The 20718-nt window shown below is 33.5% G+C and overlaps 2 protein-coding genes across 5 annotated transcripts in view; one reads left to right on the plus strand and one right to left on the minus strand.

The window, feature by feature from the left end:
• LOC139773039 (uncharacterized) overlaps positions 1-20718 on the plus strand; it is a 291846-nt gene that overhangs the window by 120485 nt on the left and 150643 nt on the right. The window contains exon 4 of the mRNA XM_071707226.1: positions 14188-14247. Coding sequence (XP_071563327.1) covers positions 14188-14247 — 60 coding nt within the window. The remainder of the gene's footprint in view (positions 1-14187; positions 14248-20718) is intronic.
• On the minus strand, positions 1201-20181 carry LOC139773041 (uncharacterized). 4 transcript variants are annotated; one of them, XM_071707237.1, is made up of 5 exons: positions 19447-20181; positions 19296-19349; positions 4637-4751; positions 4055-4268; positions 1201-3437 (listed from the first exon to the last, which is right to left on the minus strand). In XM_071707237.1, exons 4-5 carry the CDS (start codon positions 4238-4240, stop codon positions 1941-1943), a joined length of 1683 nt encoding a protein of 560 aa, XP_071563338.1. In that variant the 5' UTR covers positions 4241-4268; positions 4637-4751; positions 19296-19349; positions 19447-20181; the 3' UTR covers positions 1201-1940. The 4 variants fall into 4 exon arrangements, with proteins under 4 accessions (XP_071563338.1, XP_071563339.1, XP_071563340.1 ...); XM_071707238.1 differs by having other exon boundaries at positions 1201-2038; positions 2120-3437; positions 19296-20181; XM_071707239.1 differs by adding an exon at positions 11586-11740 and having other exon boundaries at positions 19296-19503.

Here is a 20718-nt window from a genome sequence, read left to right on the forward strand (position 1 = left end):
GTATAAATTATTGCAAGCTTATGGTATAAATTACATTACGATGAGAAAACTTTATTAATGCGCTTCAAACACTTTGACGAGATCGTCAATATCAAGGACTTCTACACATATTGCGTAATGGTCGTAATCGTATTGGCAGCGAACTAGAAATGTTACCAGCTGGTAGAATACGGAGTTTCTGTTAATAATACTAGAGGATGACGATATTTTACGATTGACTTTTCTACGATATGTTTATGCATCTAAATAGCTTTGATTTTACATTTTACGCGATTATAGGTCCATCAATAATGTAATAATAATAAAAGTAATAACACCACTTGGAATCGCAGCATATAAAAATTCCGTAATGCATACAATTATTTAAATAAAATAAAATGTTTTATATTACAAGCTTAATTTTATTTTATAAAAAATCTACTTTTCGTTTTTAAAATTTGTCTTTGAAATGTATGTATTTTTATTAGCATTTAATATATGAGATTAAAATAATTTATTAAAACACCTTTCAACAAGATTAAACGCAAATGCAAAGCACGAGATATTGAAAGAAATAAAAGAAAGAAGTGCATTGACCGTATATTTGTATTTTTAAATATTTGCTGATGCTTTTGCACATAGACAAAAATACGTAATAATGCAGCAAGAAATGTTGAACATTATATAAAATAAAAGCAAGTATTACTTATGTAGTATTTGTGTATAAATATTCGACCGTACGGTTGTACACGATAAAAAATCTAACGATGCAGTCTGTCGCGCGTTTTTAACATTGCGAGCGGATTTATTGTCATGTCCGAGGATTTCTTCCCCGAGGACGATTCCCCTTCTGGGGCTTATCCTAGTGGAATGTCGTTTTACTTTCTGCGTATTTCTTCGTGACGACTTTTATGTTGCCTCGTTGTAACGAAGTGTGTGACGAAAAAAGATGCATGCCACCACAGAAAGAAGAAACAAGAGATATTACCAAACAACATGTCGATTTGCACGATTAACGTGAATACATAAACTATGATTACATGGTTATATATGATGCAAAGTTGTAAATTAGGTATCATGATATTACGATGCCGCAAAATGTCAACATGCTGCTTTAATAGACTGATTATATTAATTTATCGCTGTGCTTAGGAATTACGGACTCACCATCTCGCATCGAGAAATTCAATTAAATATGAAGTGTAATAATTTTATCTGTGATTAACTTTCTTTCTCTCTTTTATTGTTAGCAATATTACAATTTTTTTTATTATTTCTTACGTTAGTAATAATGCTAAATCAAAAGAAGTTTATTCGCTATCTGCTTTCGTATTTATCTTTGAGCTTCGAATTTATTGTGTGTGTACATAAAACATAATATTGTCATTAATAATAAATCAATTGCTTATCTTGTTTTCATAATGAAAATTACCGGTACGAACATTATACGATATCGGTATAGTAGCTCCTCGTTAAATTATATTTTACGATTTTTGCACATGTGCATTTTTTACTAATGTAACTAATAATAAAAGAACATTGACTAGCAATGTTTAGGCGTACAAGAAAAATACATATTAAGTAATGAATCAAGTAATGAATTGTATTTTATTATAGTGTTGAATATATTGAAAGCACATGAAAAAATTAATGTATTACTAGTATATGAAAAAGTATATGAAAAAAAACAATATATTTTTAGAAAAAATAATAATGCATTTAAAACATATATTTACACGTGTATAAGAAACATTACTACGAAGTAAAAATAATTAATATTTATCCTAACAAAGATATCTTAACACGAATGAATAAGCATTTACCTGAACTACTATATGTTTTTAGAATTTTTAATTATTATTATTTGACGGTTATTTTTTATAGTGCAATTATCTAACTTTTAATCATTTTACTTCAACAACAATAAAATGAAGTAGATGCAAAGTAAAGAAGAATATTTTCTAGATACGGAATGAAGCGTATGGAATTCGCATACGACAGGACATCGGTATATCCATGTCATCCTGCCAGACATACGACCGCAAAGCTTGTAAAAATCCTAAAAACAAGTCGTTATTAAGGTCAGTGTCTGTTGGATAGTTATTCCAGTTAGAATCTGGATATTTGAAATCATAAAGACCGTTTGGAACTTTTCCAAGCAAAGTCCCCACAAGTTTCTTATAGTGCTCGTCAGTCATTAATTGTTGAACCAGAGTCGTTTGCAAATTCCGATGACTTTGATGAATTGGCGGTCGATCATCGGAAGATCCTTTGACCTCGTTCGGCCTTGACCCTGTTTTCGCAGTGAAGCGTTCGGTTCCGTGTCCTCGATGCATCGAGATATCTTCGAAGAATTCTTTCGGAGGTGAGGCGACGCTCATACCCCATCGACCAAACAAATGGCGCTTTCCATCTTCTTCGACCTGTTCCTCATTTTTCCGATGCTTCGAGCGTCGAGACATATCCTTCAGAAATTTTACAGGCGGCGATGAGACGCTCATGCCCCACCTACCAGAATGAAACGATATTTCGTGATTCAGTTTCTCTGTCACATCCTTTCCTTCCGCATTATGTTTGTCCTCCTTGCTCTTCCACATCAATGATCTCGCAGCTATGATCTTCTCGTCATCCTTCTTATTATCCTCATTGTTTTCCTTGTTGTCATTCTGAGAAGGACTGGATTGTCTGGGATATTTCTTCACAGGAAGATTGAAATCGATCTTATGATATAAATTCTTGCTAGGTTCAGAAAACTTTTTTAAATTTTTATCTATAGGACTTTTAGGGACATGTGGAATTTTTGATTGTTGTAAGACTAACTCTGCAGGATGTGAATTTACATTATCATTCCTCTTGCTTTTCTGTATCAACGAATACGCCGTTTTCTCTTCAACCTCTTTATTATCGTTGCTACTTTCCTTCTTGTTATTTCGAGAGAAATTAAATTGTTTTGAGTATTTTTTTATAGGAGATTCTTTGGAACTATTCATATAATTTAAGTTTTTATCATTTTCTAAAGATTTCGTAAAACTTCTATGCGTACTCGTACTACTTTTAAGGATATGTGAATCCTTCAATTGTTGTGAGATCGATTGTTCAGGATGCGAATTTATTATGGAACTGAGATGATCTTCTTCGAGTTCGCTTTTCTCGTAATCGGTAGTTGCATTCCGTTTGAAGAATGGATCTTCTTTTATGTCGGATATTTCATAGTCCTTGTGTCGTTGATGAGTTCCCGTGATAGGTGTCTTTTGAAGAAATTTTTCCGATGAATTTCTTATATCTGTACTCCATCCATTACTTTTGAATTTTTTGTTAGATGCTCCATCGACATTTGTATCTACGTATTGTTTTGACAAAGAAGAGTGCAATCGATTGCCAGAAGAGTCTTTCACGTTTGTGGTGTTTTGATCTGCTGATAGATCCTGTACGAGTGGTTTTAAAGTGGCAGGATCAAGCTATTATATAATAAGAAATCATAGAAAAATGTACAAATTTACATATTTAAGATTTTTCCGTATAGTTTTACGTTTTTTTTTTCAATCTTTTTATAAAAAGCTCTATAAAAAAATTAATAAAAAGCTGATTTTATGTTAAAAAGTCTTTAAGATAATGATGTTTAAGTTGTGAAAAAGTGTATCTATTTTCACATTTTATGTAGACAAAATATCATATGTTTTGAATATTGACTCTAACATTAATAATTTTATTAAGTGATAAACGATTTTATTAAATTGACTTTAAACACATTCTAATAATTTGAATCTATAAATCTTCAGTTGGCAACACGCAATCATTTTGCGTCGAAATATCTATTATTGCGACTTCAATTTAATTTTATGACTCATTTCCACATTTGCTTTCAACGATTCACTTTCTACCCTTGTTAGAAGTATATTATATTAAAAGTAACGTATTAAATAATATTATTTTATTCTATAGCAACAAAAAATATTAAAAAATAATTTAATGGCGATTTTCTTGGAAATTCCGTATTGAAGTATAACAACAACAAAAAAATGCTGTGGTTAATTTAATGTTCCTCCCAAAAAGAGCAATTTCTATGTGTCCTCACCGTGATCGATTTGTCGTTGGTAAGTTTTCCTGCTTTCGTAGTTTCTTCGACATTGTCGAGGGTAAGTTTCACGTTTCTTCTATACGCTGCCCATTTTTCTCTCTCCTGTCGGCTTATCTCCTGCATTTTCTTTACCCACGGATTCGCCATCCTTTGTTCCGAATCCTCGGGTTTTGTAAATTCCATCCCCAGGTTTCTCTCCGTCGATTCTTTCCTGTTGAAACGGTTGGCTTCGTATAACTTTATTTGCAATAATTTGTTTCACGAATTGTACTACCTAAAGACTTATTTATTCATAATTTATAATTATTATTCTTTAGGTATATGTCAACTTTTGATATTCTTTATGTAGAATGAGTATGGAATTTTTTAAGCCATTTGTGTGATTTATTTTACACAAATTGTGTCTAATTATATATAGATATTCAATTTTTAAAGAGATTATTTATAATACTCTATAAATTGGCGTTATTATTGACTTAATTTAAATGTAAGACGTTTGACATAACAGAAACTAAAACGGAAACTTTATGAACAATCTGTATTATCAACGAAGTGACTGACTGCGGTTTACCGAAATACCTCGGGCCATAGTACTTGTCAGGTGGTTTCCAGTTGTAATTTGGTAACCGCTGAATGTTGTTCCTGTGCCTCGAAATCGCGGGGTTCTTCTCGAACTGTCTTGAGTCGGTGTAATCTGCAAACAAGACTGACGTTGGATACTTGATCCTTAAAGACGAGACTTAATCATCACTTGGTACATTTCGAACATATAATGTGAAATAAACCAAAGTACTTGAAGTCAAGAATCCTTATCAAAGAGCACTTAATCGCCCTTACTATGCGTTATCATTCCTGATGACTTTCTTATTTGTCAAACTTGGAGATGTATTATTTTATACTAAAGCAACTAGTAACTGCGCAAGCGGTTATCAAAGTTTTAATCATCGTCTTAACAAACAGATAAATATAATTTATTCACAACAGTAATTGTATTTCCTATTTGTAATGTATATAATTATTTGCAACTTGTTTTTTTTATATTTATCAATGTCTTTTATAAAACCATCTTTTTTTTGCCATCAGACTTATCATTTATTATTTCTTCTTTTTAACACTGCAAAGTTTACTTCATCTGTCTATTAATTATCAATCCGACTATTCATAAAATAATTGATCCGTCCCAATATTTATCAGTTGTTTAAAAATCTTGTTGACTAATTATGAGGGCAATATAAAAAGATTGTTTGCATTGTAAAGCATGAAGGTGATAAATGTATGAAAAGAGATCAGTTTTGTATAATACGTATTAGCTCGTAAATGTACAATGAAACGAGTCGTTTTGCTGACATAGCTGAAGTTGCACGCTCTTGACCACAATCGAGTACAGTTTAACGATATTTAATTGCCAGCGAGGTATAGACGGTAATTAACAAGATAAAAGCGTAGTAAAGCGTTATAGCAGCCGTAGTCGTCTCTCGCGTGGAGTCCATTTACCGGTATTTACTTTTGATTCGTCAACTGCCAGACATCCGCGTATACGCGCATACGGATGCATGTGTCGTCACCATGGCCATTTTCTGTCGCTTCTTTTTTTTTATTTGTACGTTTAGTTTTGCGGGGAAACTCTCTTTTTAGCAATCATCAAGTCACTTTGAAGTTACGAAAAAATTTATCTTCGGATAATATTGACTTAAGCTAAATTTAATCCTACGAGGTCTATCAGAAAAGTAATGAGATTAAATCTGTAGCGTACAATGTGGAAACATTGAAAAATTGTAACCAGGCAGAAGGTAAAGTATTAGTTCTTCCTTTAAAAGCAGTACAAGTTCGACTCATTGTCATTATAACGTTTTACATGAGGGTGTGTTAATAGACCTCATTATCGTTACCGTTACCGTTTTCATGATCGTTGTGGAGCGATAAAATATTCAGTAAAGATATGCGATATAGTTTTGTGTTAAATTGTTATGAATTGTTGTTAATGAAAAGTTAAAAGAACCATTTGGTGATCACGTTTTATCATCACGTGCTCAGGCGCATACGGCGCTTTCAGTTCGAGAATTTTTTACTAAAAAAGGGATTGTGTGTAATGCGGTGCTACACAATCACCCTACTCACCAGCACCAGACCTCTCCCTCTGTGTGACATTTTTATTTTCGAAAATCAAATGTTAAGAGGCACGATTTTGAAGCATTAGAATCAATCAGAATCAATTAAAGGAGCGGTGACAGACAGCATAAACAGTCTCACGTCTTTAAACGATTAGGATGCCGGATGTTACGAACAGTGGAAATACCGTTAGCAGCGGTGTGTAGATGCTGGTGAGTTATATTTTAAAGGGGATCATTATAATTTAATTAGTCACAAATGTATAATAAAAGGTTTTATCGATTTAATCTCGTTACCTTTCTGACAGACCTCGTATATTCGATAAAACCAAGAGACTGCGCTTAATTCCGAAGACTAATACGATTTGTTCGTTATTGATATTATATTTTAAGAGGAAATGGAGAAAATATAATAAAATTCAGAAGAATGTGATTAATAACCACCATCTTCCTTTAATTTTTAACATAATTTAAACAGAAAGTGGTCATTATAACGTGTCACATGTAATGTATGAATATAACGTACATATTTCAGATATTAAAATAGATTAAGATAGTTTATAACATATAATTTACAGATGAAATGTTATCAGATCAAAGAGAAGCGCTACAAAGATTCGTGACATATATATAGTAAAATGTATTGTATTACATTTACGATTTCGAGGTAAATTAAGAACAAAAAAGAAATTCTGATTTACATTAACTCGCCAATGGGCAGCACTTTTAGTAGAATTTAATTTATTTTGTGACGCACAGGATGCTCCGCTACTGACGATGGAATTAGATTTTGGGTGCGCCAGCTTTTGTGTTGGGGAAAAAGCAACTTTACCCTTTGACGCTGGAGTACGACACTGAAGTAAACTGTAATCTACGAAGTTAGCACCGTATTTTGAGCGGATCGATATAACGAGCTGAAAGTATCCGACAGCCTTTATCGCTGCACGGAGATTGCATTCGGCCACGACTTTATGCGAAATGCTTCGCGACTTTAGCCGACGCGTTACGATCGCGATACGATCTGCGCCGGAAATAGAAAATCGATGCTAACCATTTCGAACGGATTCAAGTTTATCTGCCAGATTGACGTCAGGGCTTAACCTAATTGTTCGAAAGGATTTTCGATGAAAACCACTGAATATCATTAATAAATGACCCTTCTTTATCTCGTGCCAGATAGAATAATGGTTATGAGATTCTTATTCATATCTTATATTCTAACGCGCACTAGTATAATTATTTAATTATTTAATTCTGACTTCTATTTGTCTCTCTTACGATGATCACATATTCCGATTTCTTTCAGTTACGAGCCATTAATCAATTTGGTGTCAACTCTTCCCTAAGGAAAATTAGACACATTTTTTTTGTTATCACTGTTTAAGATTTATTATTAAATATTTTCTATACCTATAACTATAATTCTCATATCAAAATTTTATTACGTTCGTTGGAGATCAGATGAAAATAAGACTTTATTGTGTGATAAAATTTTATAATTCTAATTCTAGAATTATAGAATTCTATAACTCTATTTTAGTTACCGAGATTAAATTTTCGCAGCCTAGGCGGTACTGTTTAGTCATCGATATACTAATAACACGGATATACTAAAAAAATTAAAGTAATTTATTCACGTAACAGAATTTTTAATGATCTAATCTTCTAATCTGTAGTAATGCTGCAAAATAGAGTAAAGCTAAAATAGAGAAAATTAGTGTAAGCATTTGGAGAGAGCGCGCAAACTTTGAAGATATATTTAACTCACGGCACATTTGCCGCGGTATTCGAGAGAATGGAATAAAGTGCAAACACGCATTTACAATTTACCGTTCAACCAACACACTTTCTGATAATTATAATTATCAGATAATTATTATTCGTGTCTGTGAACAATCTGATTGAGGTGCCACTGTGAAAATGATGATTTTCAATGGATTTAGACTCGATGAGATAAGAGTTAAATCAAATTATCGCAAGCCGGATAATCAGCGTAACCTCGACAGCGTGCCGATCGATATTCTTAGTCATATCAAATACGATTCGTCTCGATAACAGTGACGTAAAAAGACAATGAAAAGAAATCATAGAAATCTCACCGCGAAAACGAAAGAAACGCCAGTCTCCTTCCGATCTTTTTCTTTTAGAAATTTCGCGATCATCGCTCGATCCGCTGAAGCGGATAGAGATAAGGATTCCGTGTTACGGCAGTTATAGGACTCAGATTGATTTTTGTTTTTTGTTCTTTTTATTTATTTGGCTTGTCGTATCTTACATCATAAATTATGGCGTAACAGTGGCTACGATCACCACAGTGGATCGTATTACGGCACTTCTCCATAAGTTCTTTCCGTATTTACATTTGCACATTTACAATGCATTAACTTTGTCCAAAATCACACGGTCATGTTCAATATTTAAGTTTAGTAAGATTTATCTGTGCGTATTTACTTAAAGTAGATTGCTATCTAAAAGTTTGTCAAAATAAGACTATAATATTGATGTTAGATATTAATATTTACTAAAAATAGTAACATATAAAATTACTGATAAATTTTAACATTTTAAAAGTGATATTTTAAGATAATTTTCTCTAAAAATCGCGAAATTTTACAAATTTAGTAAACATTTTAAAAGTTACCTTTATATAATTACGAAATTTATTTTTATTTCTTCAAAACGTCAAATAAAATATCATACTTTTACCGTTAATATTAGTTCTCGTCGACCGTGTATCTCTGTCGCTTTTTTTTGCAAATTGAGATAATAAGCAGCTTTTTTGCAGGATGTTAAATTATAAAACTGTCGTGTAAAATAAAGAGTCGGTTGCTTACTATATGAATCCGAGGCATGAATGAACGGTGACAGAAAGCAGAAGACAAATGCCACAGGCACGAACAGGTGGTTACTATGGCTGATGGCCATTTTGTCCGGCAGCATATGATATACACATCATGTATGTACATATACTGACCGATTGAAATAGTGGGGACAGATTTATTATCCGTGAACGAACCCCGTTGTAGCAATTCTCTCCACCTATAATCATCCTAGAACTTATCGAAGAAGAATCGGTATGTACCGATTAGTCGCGATATCTTTTCAATGGAATATTGTGAGACTACGAAGAATTGAATCACGAACATTAGTGTAATAACTTTCCAATCAGTAAAAATGATCGTTCGACGATCATTCTTGAGCAGACGCTATTTCTTTGTACAAAACATCAGTAATAGACACGATATTAAGTAAAAGGAATTTTCGAAACTTGATCACATATTTGTAATTCTATTTATTGATTTGACTCCATTATAACTGTTTTTTTTAATTAAGAATATGATTATGTGTGCGTTATATGTTAAATAATTGTGTGTGACCGACGAATGGCTTTGTGCGATCTTAGAAAGGAGATAATATCTATTTTCGTTTACTAGAGTGGGTCACGTATGTTATCGATCGCAGTATTCGTATCAATGCAAAACCAATACGATCTCGCAAATGGCACGGAAAATCGAGAGTGCCGTGTCCGATTTCGACACGCGCATCGCTTGGTCGCATTTTGTTCGTCTTAATAAACTATGCATTCGATTAAAGCAGTACATATGTGTTCGCGGCCGATTAATTTTTATTTTTGTTCGCTTGTTTAAGCGAGACACTTCGTGAATCTATATTACCTATTTTTGTAAACATCGTTGAGACATCCATATCGGTCTTATAGCATGCGGATATATATGAATTAATTCAATTTTTTTCTTTTATCCATACAGCTCCCTGTGATATTTGAAACGTAACAATAAAATATGATATGACGGCGGAAACTAACCGATTGAGACAGACAATGCAATATCATGTATATCAATTTCTTGAACGTAACTTTTATTTATCAAGACAGTTATATTTGTGTTGTAACAGTATCGTAACATTATCATTCATCAATTAATAAAAGTTAATATTTTTACTATAGGTAAGGAAGAAAATTAATTAATTTGATTCTTCTTTTATACACAAATTGAAATAATCTTTGAAATGATTATATAGGCCGACGAATTTCGACTTTTTTTTATTCTCAGATTTCAATAATCGTTTTCGAAGGATTTTAGCGTGCTGAAACCGAATCTGTTGCCCGAATTGCTCTATCACGTCAGGTGATCTGTAGCTAATTGTAACTTAAAATACTCGTACCATATCTCTAAATCTAATTTTGAATTTTTCATTTTGTAATTAATATTCTTCATATTTTTTCTAATGTCGACCTGGTTTGTTGGTGACATAATTTAAGGGTATCTTTATTGTTTTTTCTTATGATTTACCGAAACATTTACGGTTGGTACGATTATTTTCTTTCAAAATATCTTTATCTTCTACTTATAAATGCAGAAAATCTGTAAAACTTTTGATTATCTTTTTACAATATATTTGATCGTTTCTTTCAAAATAATTTGAAGAAATCTCTTCAGATTTTTCAGAAGGACTTCATGATTTCTTTGAAATCAGATTTGGTATCGAATTAAATTTTCTTCTCTCTGATTTTTCTAGAAATTTTAATGAACGTATATTTCATTTTGTGTAGTAATCATTTCTTTTCAACCTCTCTCTTTCTCTCGATGTCTCAACTCAATTCTCTTTTCTGTTTTTAGTCATAAAAGCGGCTTTGTTGTTTTTGGAATTAACATTTTTAATTTTAAGGTCTGTATGATCTCAATTATTTATATTATAAGTTGTATCGACATTATATTCTTTTTCCGTTTGACATGCGAATCTAATGAATCTTCATATGATTCTCTGAAGTTTAAGCTATCTTTTCCTGGATTCTTTTCTTCGTTGGACGATGTCTTTTGACTTTCAAGAGAATTCCCTTGGTATCTCTCCGTGGCAAGCCGATGTGAACTCATGCCTGTCACGACTCCGTTTCTTGTCTTTTGCTATCAGCTTTTCGATTTCGGCCTCATGTACCTCGATATCGATAACAATTTCCTTGAGTGAGTTTTTATAGACTCGACAATCCCATAGCGAACTATTTCTGAACTTGATCATCTCGACTTTTGCGACCGTCCGCGTCTTCTGAATTTCGATGATCAGTGCACGAACCTGTTTTAAAGAAATTCTTTTATTGAGATTTAATTTGCGTCAAATTTAATTTGCGTTAACTCTTACTTGTCGATTTGGTAACCAAAATACAGATTGCTATTTGTGTGTATGTGAACTGTTAATAAAATAATGTTAAAGTAAACTTTTATCCTCAATTCTACGCAGTCTACCTATCTAATTCTAAATTATATTTTATTATAACTATGTAATCCCATGTAAATTATTACGCAAGTATAAAGCAAAAGAAATAAAAAAAAATCTTCTCTGAAGTTTTATATGAAATAAATTTAGTTCCGAGAATAAGCTGTCACAGTTTTTGTTTGATTATTTACTACGGTCGAAGGGAAAATTCCTTGCGCGTGAGGATAGCCAAGTAATTTTGCTGCCTCGATTTTTTAGTGAGATATTGGAAGTTTCTGCTGCTGCTGCTGTCGGTGACACTCGATTTTGCGGAGGCAAACTTTCTATCTCCGCGATGCAGAAGACCCTGCAAATTTAAATTGGATTTCATTGTAATGACACTCATTGAGCCTAAATAAATTAAAAACACGTAGAGGATAGAGACTTTTAGTAATATAGTTAAATGAAGGATTAACGCATAATGAATCAGTATACTGTCACCGACTGTCACGCATAGATAAACTTCTGTTCATATTTTATGGAACGATCCAGAAATTGTATATAAACCTACAAAATTTCACCAAATGTGTTTCACGCGCAGAATTATTACTTTACTTAATTTTATTAATTTTTTCGTATGATTCTCTTAGTATTCAATATCTGTGATACATTGAGCAAAATCAAAAATAAGACTTTACAATTAATAAAATAAAATAAGCAACTACAATGTGTATTATAAAAGAATCTTATTAACCTTTATAAAAGAATTGTTACGATGCGCATCACACATTGATGCTAAAATTAGATTACATTTTTAATTCTTTTGTGAAATACAATATATTTAATCCTTGGATGAATGCCAAAATATGAAGTGATCAAAACAAATAGTATGATGTGCCATCTGAAATTATAAGATCAGTGACGCTCGCGATAAGTAGGAGAAGACAAATGACTGTCATGATAATATAAATCCGTACCCATGTATTAGTTCCATGCATATGTAATTCGCTTACTTATGGTACCATTCGAAATAGCAATTATATTTTGTCGCTATATAGGTGATATATATATTAGCGGAATTGAATCCATAAAACGAGTGCATGAACAATTATTATTGTCTAGTAATAAAGAACTTTATTTAATATTATAGACACAAATCAACATAAAGTGATAATAGAGATAGTACACAATATTCTTCTTTTATTATTATATAATCCATAAATATATGGGTACACATGAGTTTACACATACATGAAGAAACTTAGAGCGTCACTTCGTATGAGCGATTTAATTTCGTTGCAACGCGGACGATGCATTAAAACTCGAGGAGAACGGCCACCCGTATCGCCGGCTGGGTGTAAAAACTGGCTTTATTTATCAAAGCTGTCGTCACGTTGACAGTTTTCATTAAGCCTCATAAAATATTGACTGTGGCTTGGCTGATCTGAAATTAAGCGAGTGGATCGAGTAACAGTCAACGGTTTGTTGCCAATACAGTTTGACGTAAAATTTGTAAACGATAATCGTGTAAAATATGTGGCGCGTTAAATGCGTAAATTGTCTAATGGGATCGGATGTAATAATTTACCAAAATTAACGTTGCGAGATGATTCGACCGCGGGCGACCAAATAATCGTGACATGTGTGATATAATTTTCAGGAAATTAATGTTGTCATGATTGTTGCAATATATTACAAAATTATAATATTGTTGTTGCTATATACTATTAAATATTAAAAAATAACTATTCCCTGGGTACTTTTTTGAAAAGTAAGAAATTAAATTATTATTAATATATAGTTTGCTATCACAAAAAACTTTTCGACATTTCCTAAAATATCATTTATGCGCACAGATGTTAATAGATTATTTTAAAGAATACTATGTATACTGTTTTGTTCAGTTGTTCACATTGTAAAAGTATTCATTGAATTTAAATTATATGTATATCGTATTGCGTTATCTTATTTATTCTGCTTAGATGCTACAATATATCATGCATCAGGGTTAATAATGGCTAGTCTACACTGTTGAATGAGACATCATCCCTGAATTTACGAGTGTCGTGATTTTACGGCGATATTTTGCAGTTTTATATGACAGCATCAGATCCTGACAATTTCGTGTGAAATGCAATGTTCACCGACAATTTCGGACAGTTATTTGTTAGCTATGTTTATCCAACTAATTACAAGATGCTTGCAATTTATTACGATTATATATAAAAAATTGAATAAAGCGAAAATTATGAATTTATAATCCCTAAAAAAAGTTGTGCGAGCGATGAAAGATAAATTTGCAATAGCTGCATAACGTGATTGATTGACTATCGCATTAATTATCGACTGGCGTTTGTAATGCCCGCGCGAATTCTAGGAATAAAAATTTGCACGAAACTGACATTATTTAGATGTTGTTTGTAATTATCAAAACAGAAGTACTACGAATAAATTGTCACAAACAACTTAGTCTAGGTCAACCATTTTTGATAATTTAATATTAATTATATTGTCAGTTAAAATGTGATTAGGACTATAGTTAGTTCGACTTGTGATGGACGTATATTTGTTAAACATGAGCTTTTTTTTCAGTTGTCATATATTGTTACTTTATACAATTATTGTGAATATATCTATAACAATTGTTCTTTTTCCGACATTAATTCTTTATTTTCTAAAATACAATACCATCAGTGACCACATGAATACTCTAATTATTATAAACATCTATATTGTTTTTATATTTTTTAAATATTTTATTACAAAGTTAAAATATTAAGATGACTAATGAATCTCTACGAATCTCTTTTTCAGCCAACCATTTTCGGGACAGTAGCCTCGGACTTAAACCCCAAGGATGGGAACAGCCGAAAGGTGAGTGTTATTTTCAAATTTTTCTTTATTATCTTATCAGCTGCGTAATAACTAATTATTTCAAGAGGAAACGATTCAAAGAACGGTAACGAGAAGTCGTTTCTATGTCAGACAACGTCTGGTCCCTCGAGAGGGATTTTCATTTTTTCACGCTACATCACCCCAGGGATCTTTCTGAAAGCCGTAATGAGTAAAAATTGCTGCTAAGTCTCTGACTCCGCTTTGCTAATCGTTCCGAAATAGAGCGGCTGGCTGCTCTAATTAAAAGTAACAGCGCTACCAAGTGGTTCACCTTATCCGGTGGTTCTCTCTTTCTTTTTTTCTCATGAGACCCTAACATATTAAACCTCTCGTGAACTTTCCCTTTTTCGACCGCTTACGCGGCATCTCTCGTGATTATGGAATTATATATAATAAGCGTATGTAACTATGCTTCTATTATAATATCTAACAATAAAGTTAAACAATTTAAACGTGTTATTAAAAATTTTTAGCATAATAATAATAACAATAATAGTGATCGAAAATTATTACTTTTATCTATGAATTTATTGACAAATTCTAAATTGATATTTTAATACAACAAAATTTGATTGCTCGTCACCGTTCGTAGGGATCGTTTATTTTGAAGTTACGGAATATTTCAAGAAAGAATAAAATTTTTGAAGAAGAGATTATATATCTTTTACTGCATTTCTGTAGTATTAGTTATTTATATTAAACGTTCCATATGTCGGATATATTATACATATATTACGTGTAATAAATGTTTATAGAGATGATAATAATTTCAAGGTAAATAATAACTTGCATATGTATTATTATTATTAGCTGCATGATAATTAAATCCACTTTGGCACATAATACTACTATTATCTAATACAACAAGGTACTAATTCTAGAAATCTAGATTATACTATCATATATAATGATTATATTATGTTATTAATTAGGTTGATTAGTTCTGGTTTACCAGCTATTAACTCTGTTTTATTAGATAGTAATTGAAAAATATAGAATAATTTTTGAATGTTTGTTAAAATTGTCTGAATCTTCAAACATATTTGGAATATGATCTTTGTTGTTAATATATCATATAACTTTATCATGAAAATCTTTTTAAAGCATACATGCTGTAAAATTTTTTTGTATTAAAATTTTTATACATTTCTATAATTTGGTTTAAAGCAAAAAGATACGCGTAGCGGTTCGTAGTAGCAATTTACAATTACAAATTACAATCTTTAGAAACGAGAAAAATAAAAATGCACTACTTATTGTTAGATTATATCGGAGAATTGATTAAGGCGGGTTTCTGCTATTCATACGTTGAAAATTATTATCCACTGCTTCATTGTGAAGTACATATTAATCGCACCATTAAACATCCCAGTCCGCGATGTCATATTTCTTTGAAACAAGCCATGAACATTTCGTGAGCTCCAAGCCATGAACGGAAATCATCCGAGATATTCGATTACAATATTAAAGGCGATAGATATATTCGAGAAGTTCGGAGGCGGCGTGGCGTACGAATGCAAAATCGCTAATTCGCAAAAATGGTGGCGCGCAGATTCCTTTATTGTGCGCAATGCGCATCTTGCTACGGGTACAGTGAATCGTTTTGGATTTACATGTCCACGTACTGTGATTACATCCGCGACACAGCAATATACCATTTTGGTGCGATGTGTTCGACGTGATGGAAGAGCAAGCACGTCAGCGGTCAGGCGAGCGCGCGCGGCACAACACGATTAATACGAAACTGCCAACTAATTTCGGATTTAGTTAAGGTAACTGGATCGTGTCATGTGGTGCGAAAAAATTTCCGGAGAAAAAGAAACGTGCGAATTACGCTTGACATATCTGAAAAAGTAATGTTGCTTTATTTTTGCTCGCTATATTTAATTGTGCGTCCTTCGCGCTATCGCGCGTGAACTCAATTTATTAGCGTACAGGGAATACTTTGGACTGCATTGCGCGTCACGAACGGGTAATTAATCGCAGCCTCTGTTAATGTACCTGTATTAATGTGTATGCCAATTAGATTCGGTGGTAGTGGTAAAGTGGTTTGATATACATATACATATACGTGTATATCGTATAGAACGAGGTATAAATCCGTCGTAAGTCATATGGAGTCCGTGTAATTTTCAGTATATTTGCGAACGACTTGAGCGGTATTTGATCGATATTTTACTGTCGTATGAATGTAGAAAATTATGCAGTCCATTTAGATATTATGCTAAAGTAAAAAAAAATCAGAGTACTCTTTAAATTAGATATAAATCTCTGCACATTAATAAAAATGAGGAAAATATTCAAGCCAGATTTGAAATAAAATTCTCCCTCTCTCTTTCTTTCTCAGTCACTTAAACTCTCACTCAATTAATTATTTAATCTAATAGTAGATATAGGGCGTGCTATTGTTGGAGTATTTCAAGCCGCTAGCACTTTGTTCTCGCATGTGATTGCAATTTTCCCTTTTGTAACCCATGCAGCGAATTTTTGTCGTCGACGATTCATCGCCGCTCAAAGCGCTTTTCTCCCGCGGTTGCACGAGGGTCTCCCATGTCGCAAAGGTCGCGTCAGTCGCGAGGGATTCTTTTATCCTTGCAGGTATAGACACGAACGAGATTGTCGCGTGACGGTAGATGAAAATAAGAGCGAGAAGAGCGTCGAGAGAAGAATGACGAGAGAGAGAGAGATGAAAAGAAGAATGAAACGCGCGCCGAGTGAAGCAAGGAATTCAATGAAAGATTTCTGTCATGTTTACCGGCGGTAAATATTGCTGATGGCAGGAAAGGAGTACTAGCACTTGTTTGGTCATGAATATAAATGTCTCTCTTACTTCGATATCAGATTCATGTATGATAGAGAAGCAGAAAACATGTATGAAATTTTGTAACTGTAGTGATGTAAGAATTATTAGTTTCGCATTTTCTGGTGAAATATTAATTCTTTTTGAAACTCTTGATTGCAAACATCGCTAATAGTAAATATCTTTAGTAAATACGTAGTAAATTATGTATTTACAGCTAAAAAGACATTATTTTTTATAACGTATTGAATAATACTTACGTATATTACGTATTTGCAGCTAAAAATATATAAAAATTATTTTTTATAATATATTGAATAATATTTATATACTTATAACAATTATCTGGAATGAACTGAGAGATGTACTGAATTAGAGAGATGAGAAAGAGAAAGGCAAGTCGCAAAAATTAAATGAAAATATTAGTGAAAATATCGTGACTTTTAAGAATCTGACATTAATTAGAAATATTGTCATCTTTTTTTACTATAATACTTGATGCTACATATTTCCATATCGTATCTGTTTTTCGTGAATTTTAACATTAATTTAACGAATTCGTCAAACTCTTTGACGAGAATAAACTCCCACAAAGTCAATTAGTCTTGTTTGACTGTAGGTAGTTATTAGCAGTACTTTCAGCAGCACTTTGATATCCATGTAATTACGCAGTATGAGCTTATATAGACGGAGCAATTTAGAACTTCAGAGCGTTAGAAAGCCTTTTTAGTAAGTGCTATAAAGCATAGATGGATTAAAGCAAGTATCATTATCTTTGTTAATTTAGTTAATCTACTACATTACATTAAATTTGCGAAACAAATTGTTGCTTTACAATTACTTCTTATATATTTGATAATTATGTTTAAAAATGTGCAATTTATTAGATTTATAAATCCGTAAATCAATAACATATAATGTATTAAGAAGTCACCGTCCATGGCACATAATTATTCCATTAATTTATGATGCGCAAAAATGTCTTGTCAATTACAATCAAATATTTTGCAATAGTACATTTTTTTGTATTTTTAAATGGTTAAATGATTGAGAATAATTCTATTTTCAAAATTTGCATTATTCTAATGCTCGACAATCATAAATTAGGGAAAAGTGCAGAATCAGACAATGCTGGAAAAGTGCAAGGCATTCTACGAAGATTCCGATCGTGTAGATGGATCATAAAAGACGCTATTGTTTGCCGCACGGGAGTCCTCCATTCTGGCCATCGCGCAACTGGCCGAATTATCTTTATCTCTTCCGTCTAATAACGACTCGGTACGCTCCGGAATTAGAATGGGAAACGTTGGGAATGATAAAGCGAGCCTTTAACGCTATTAACGAAAAATGCCCGGTGGCGTCGGCGTCGCGGTGGGTTACATCGCCGAATGGCATACGCGAACGACAACAATAGTACGACCCCATAACGTTAAGAGCCTTTATGATCCAGAGCGTAGAAATCGGATAAGCTGACACAAAGTAACGAGTTTCCTAAAGTTGCCTCTATGAATGGGATGTCCGCTTACCAGCCGACTTACAGAGGATAAAAAGCTAAAGTAACGGAAATGTTGAAAGTAACATTGTACTAGAAATGTAATCGTTAATAATGTGATGGCCACAGTTAACAAACACTAATAATTAGCAATAATATTCGATAAAATTAATCTACATGTATATAAAATAGCATAGAAATGTCAGAAAACAGAGTAGAAACCAGAAACCTTTCTTCATGCATATTGTACGTTCCATGCTTTTATCGCGTAATAAACGGATGAATGAAAGATCGATGCGTCGATATGTTCTCGGTGTTATCGCGCGCGGACAATGGCCAGATTGGGTGAAAAAAATATGCAGCCTGCTGGAATAGTCGTGTGCCTGTAAATTTTCGCGCTAGCGTTATAAATTCGCGGGATGTCGAAAGCGGCGCAGTCTCGTTGGCTTTTGTGTGCCTCGTCGATTTTTATTTAATTTTAACTGCCGTGAAAGGAATGCATACGGGTTTTTTTTGCACGATTAAATTACTTCTCAGAAATTTGTCATCACATTCTGATTTTAACATGTATGTCCTATGAGAAAATATCTCCCTTTAATTTAATCGGGATTGTACATTTTTTCGAATAAGTGATGAACGCATTTCGTGCGTTCAAAGATAGTTGAAGAAAATCGTCCGTGTCTTAATTATCTTCGAGCATGTTTGAATACGTTACTCAACGAGATGTTGAATTACCTTGAATTGTCTTTTAACGACAGTAACGTAAAGTCACGATCGATCGCAGTTGACCTAGAATCAGGAGCGTGTTGGCAAACAATGCGAATAGCCGCGATTAGTTTTTGACTGGCTATATCGGACGATACAATCGATATTTCACTTAACGCACTCGTGTCATCGGACCAGCGCCAGCGCCAAAGCCACCAAATTCTAGTTTTGGATTCGTTTCACGCTCGCGCGAACGAGGAACCGGAAGGTCGATCGTTCGAACTTAATCGCGCAAACATATGCCGGATAATTCAGTCTCTCCACGTCGTTGCGTGCGCGATGCGACTGCAAGCGTAGGATCATGGCGGCTCGATGGCGATGGCGATGGCGAGGGCGATGGCGAGGGCGATGGCGATGGTTACACGCCGACCGGTTCGGCTACGAGAAACGAGATTGTGGGCACGGAGAGCGGAGCGTCAATCACTGCATTTGATATCATCATTGCCGGCGGCGGCGCGGCGACCTAGGCGCGCTAGCCGGCTCATAGATTACAATGCGCCGCACATATTGTATCGCCGATAGAGAACCGGAGAGAGGTCCATGGCGCTGTGCGGTGCGTGTAGCGCGTGGAACGTGGGGCGACTGGCCGGAATTGGATGAGAAAGGGGCGAAGAGGGATGTCTGTTCTCTGTGTGCATATTGTGCACGACACTAATAACGTGCGCCTCGCAGTGTTGCGTGGCGTATACAATATATACATGGCTGACAGGAAAGTTTTAGTTATTATCTGAAGGTAGCCCGATGCTCCATCTCGCCGTGACTCGAGCACGTTTCTCGTTTGTCAAGGTATTGATCGACAAATTGTGTCGTACATCCAAGAATGACGATAGCGAAATAAACAAAAAAAAAATGATAAAAGAAAGAGATCGATGAGTCTGTACTTCCGAGGGAACGTAACTATATCACACATGCTATCACGACCCTTTCATGCGTGGTGAACGCATGATGATCATTTAACGGACGATTACCTACAGCCTCGTCATTGCGATACTCATTTGCAAGTGCTCTTGATAAATCCTACCATGAGCTCAAGTCCGATTATATTCCTCCCAATTCCCATTACTGTGATCTCATTTAATCGTTACAGCAATAATAGCGTATCTCACAGAATTTCACAGAAATTACAGAAAGTTCAAAGTATTTCTGTAATTTTATTTATAACTCTACATTTTTCAAATACGTACACGATGTCAAAATAATTTATTCAAAATACTACTCATTTTATATTTCGAAATGCGAAATTGCTTAAGGAAAATATGACTAAAAAATGAAAAAGCTCATTAAAAAAAAACTATTTAGTTTAAGATTTAACGCCTTGATTTATGCGTACTTCTGAATATATATTCGTTAGGTGTTAGATGTTAGAATCTCAAGCATTTTTTGTGTCTTGATT

The sequence above is a fragment of the Temnothorax nylanderi genome, unplaced genomic scaffold (genome assembly GCF_030848795.1).
Source record: "Temnothorax nylanderi isolate EJ_2023f unplaced genomic scaffold, tnyl_v1.0 TNYL_tig0056_pilon, whole genome shotgun sequence".
NCBI lineage: Eukaryota > Metazoa > Arthropoda > Insecta > Hymenoptera > Formicidae > Temnothorax > Temnothorax nylanderi.

What these genes read in the sequence shown, in the direction of transcription:
- LOC139773041 (XM_071707237.1), bottom strand. Translation starts at nt 4,240, where the DNA reads ATGGAATTTACAAAACCCGAGGATTCGGAACAAAGGATGGCGAATCCG. An exon ending in CCAACGACAAATCGATCACG is followed by an intron (nt 3,438 to 4,054) that starts GTGAGGACACAT and finishes ATTATATAATAG; the next exon opens with CTTGATCCTGCCACTTTAAA.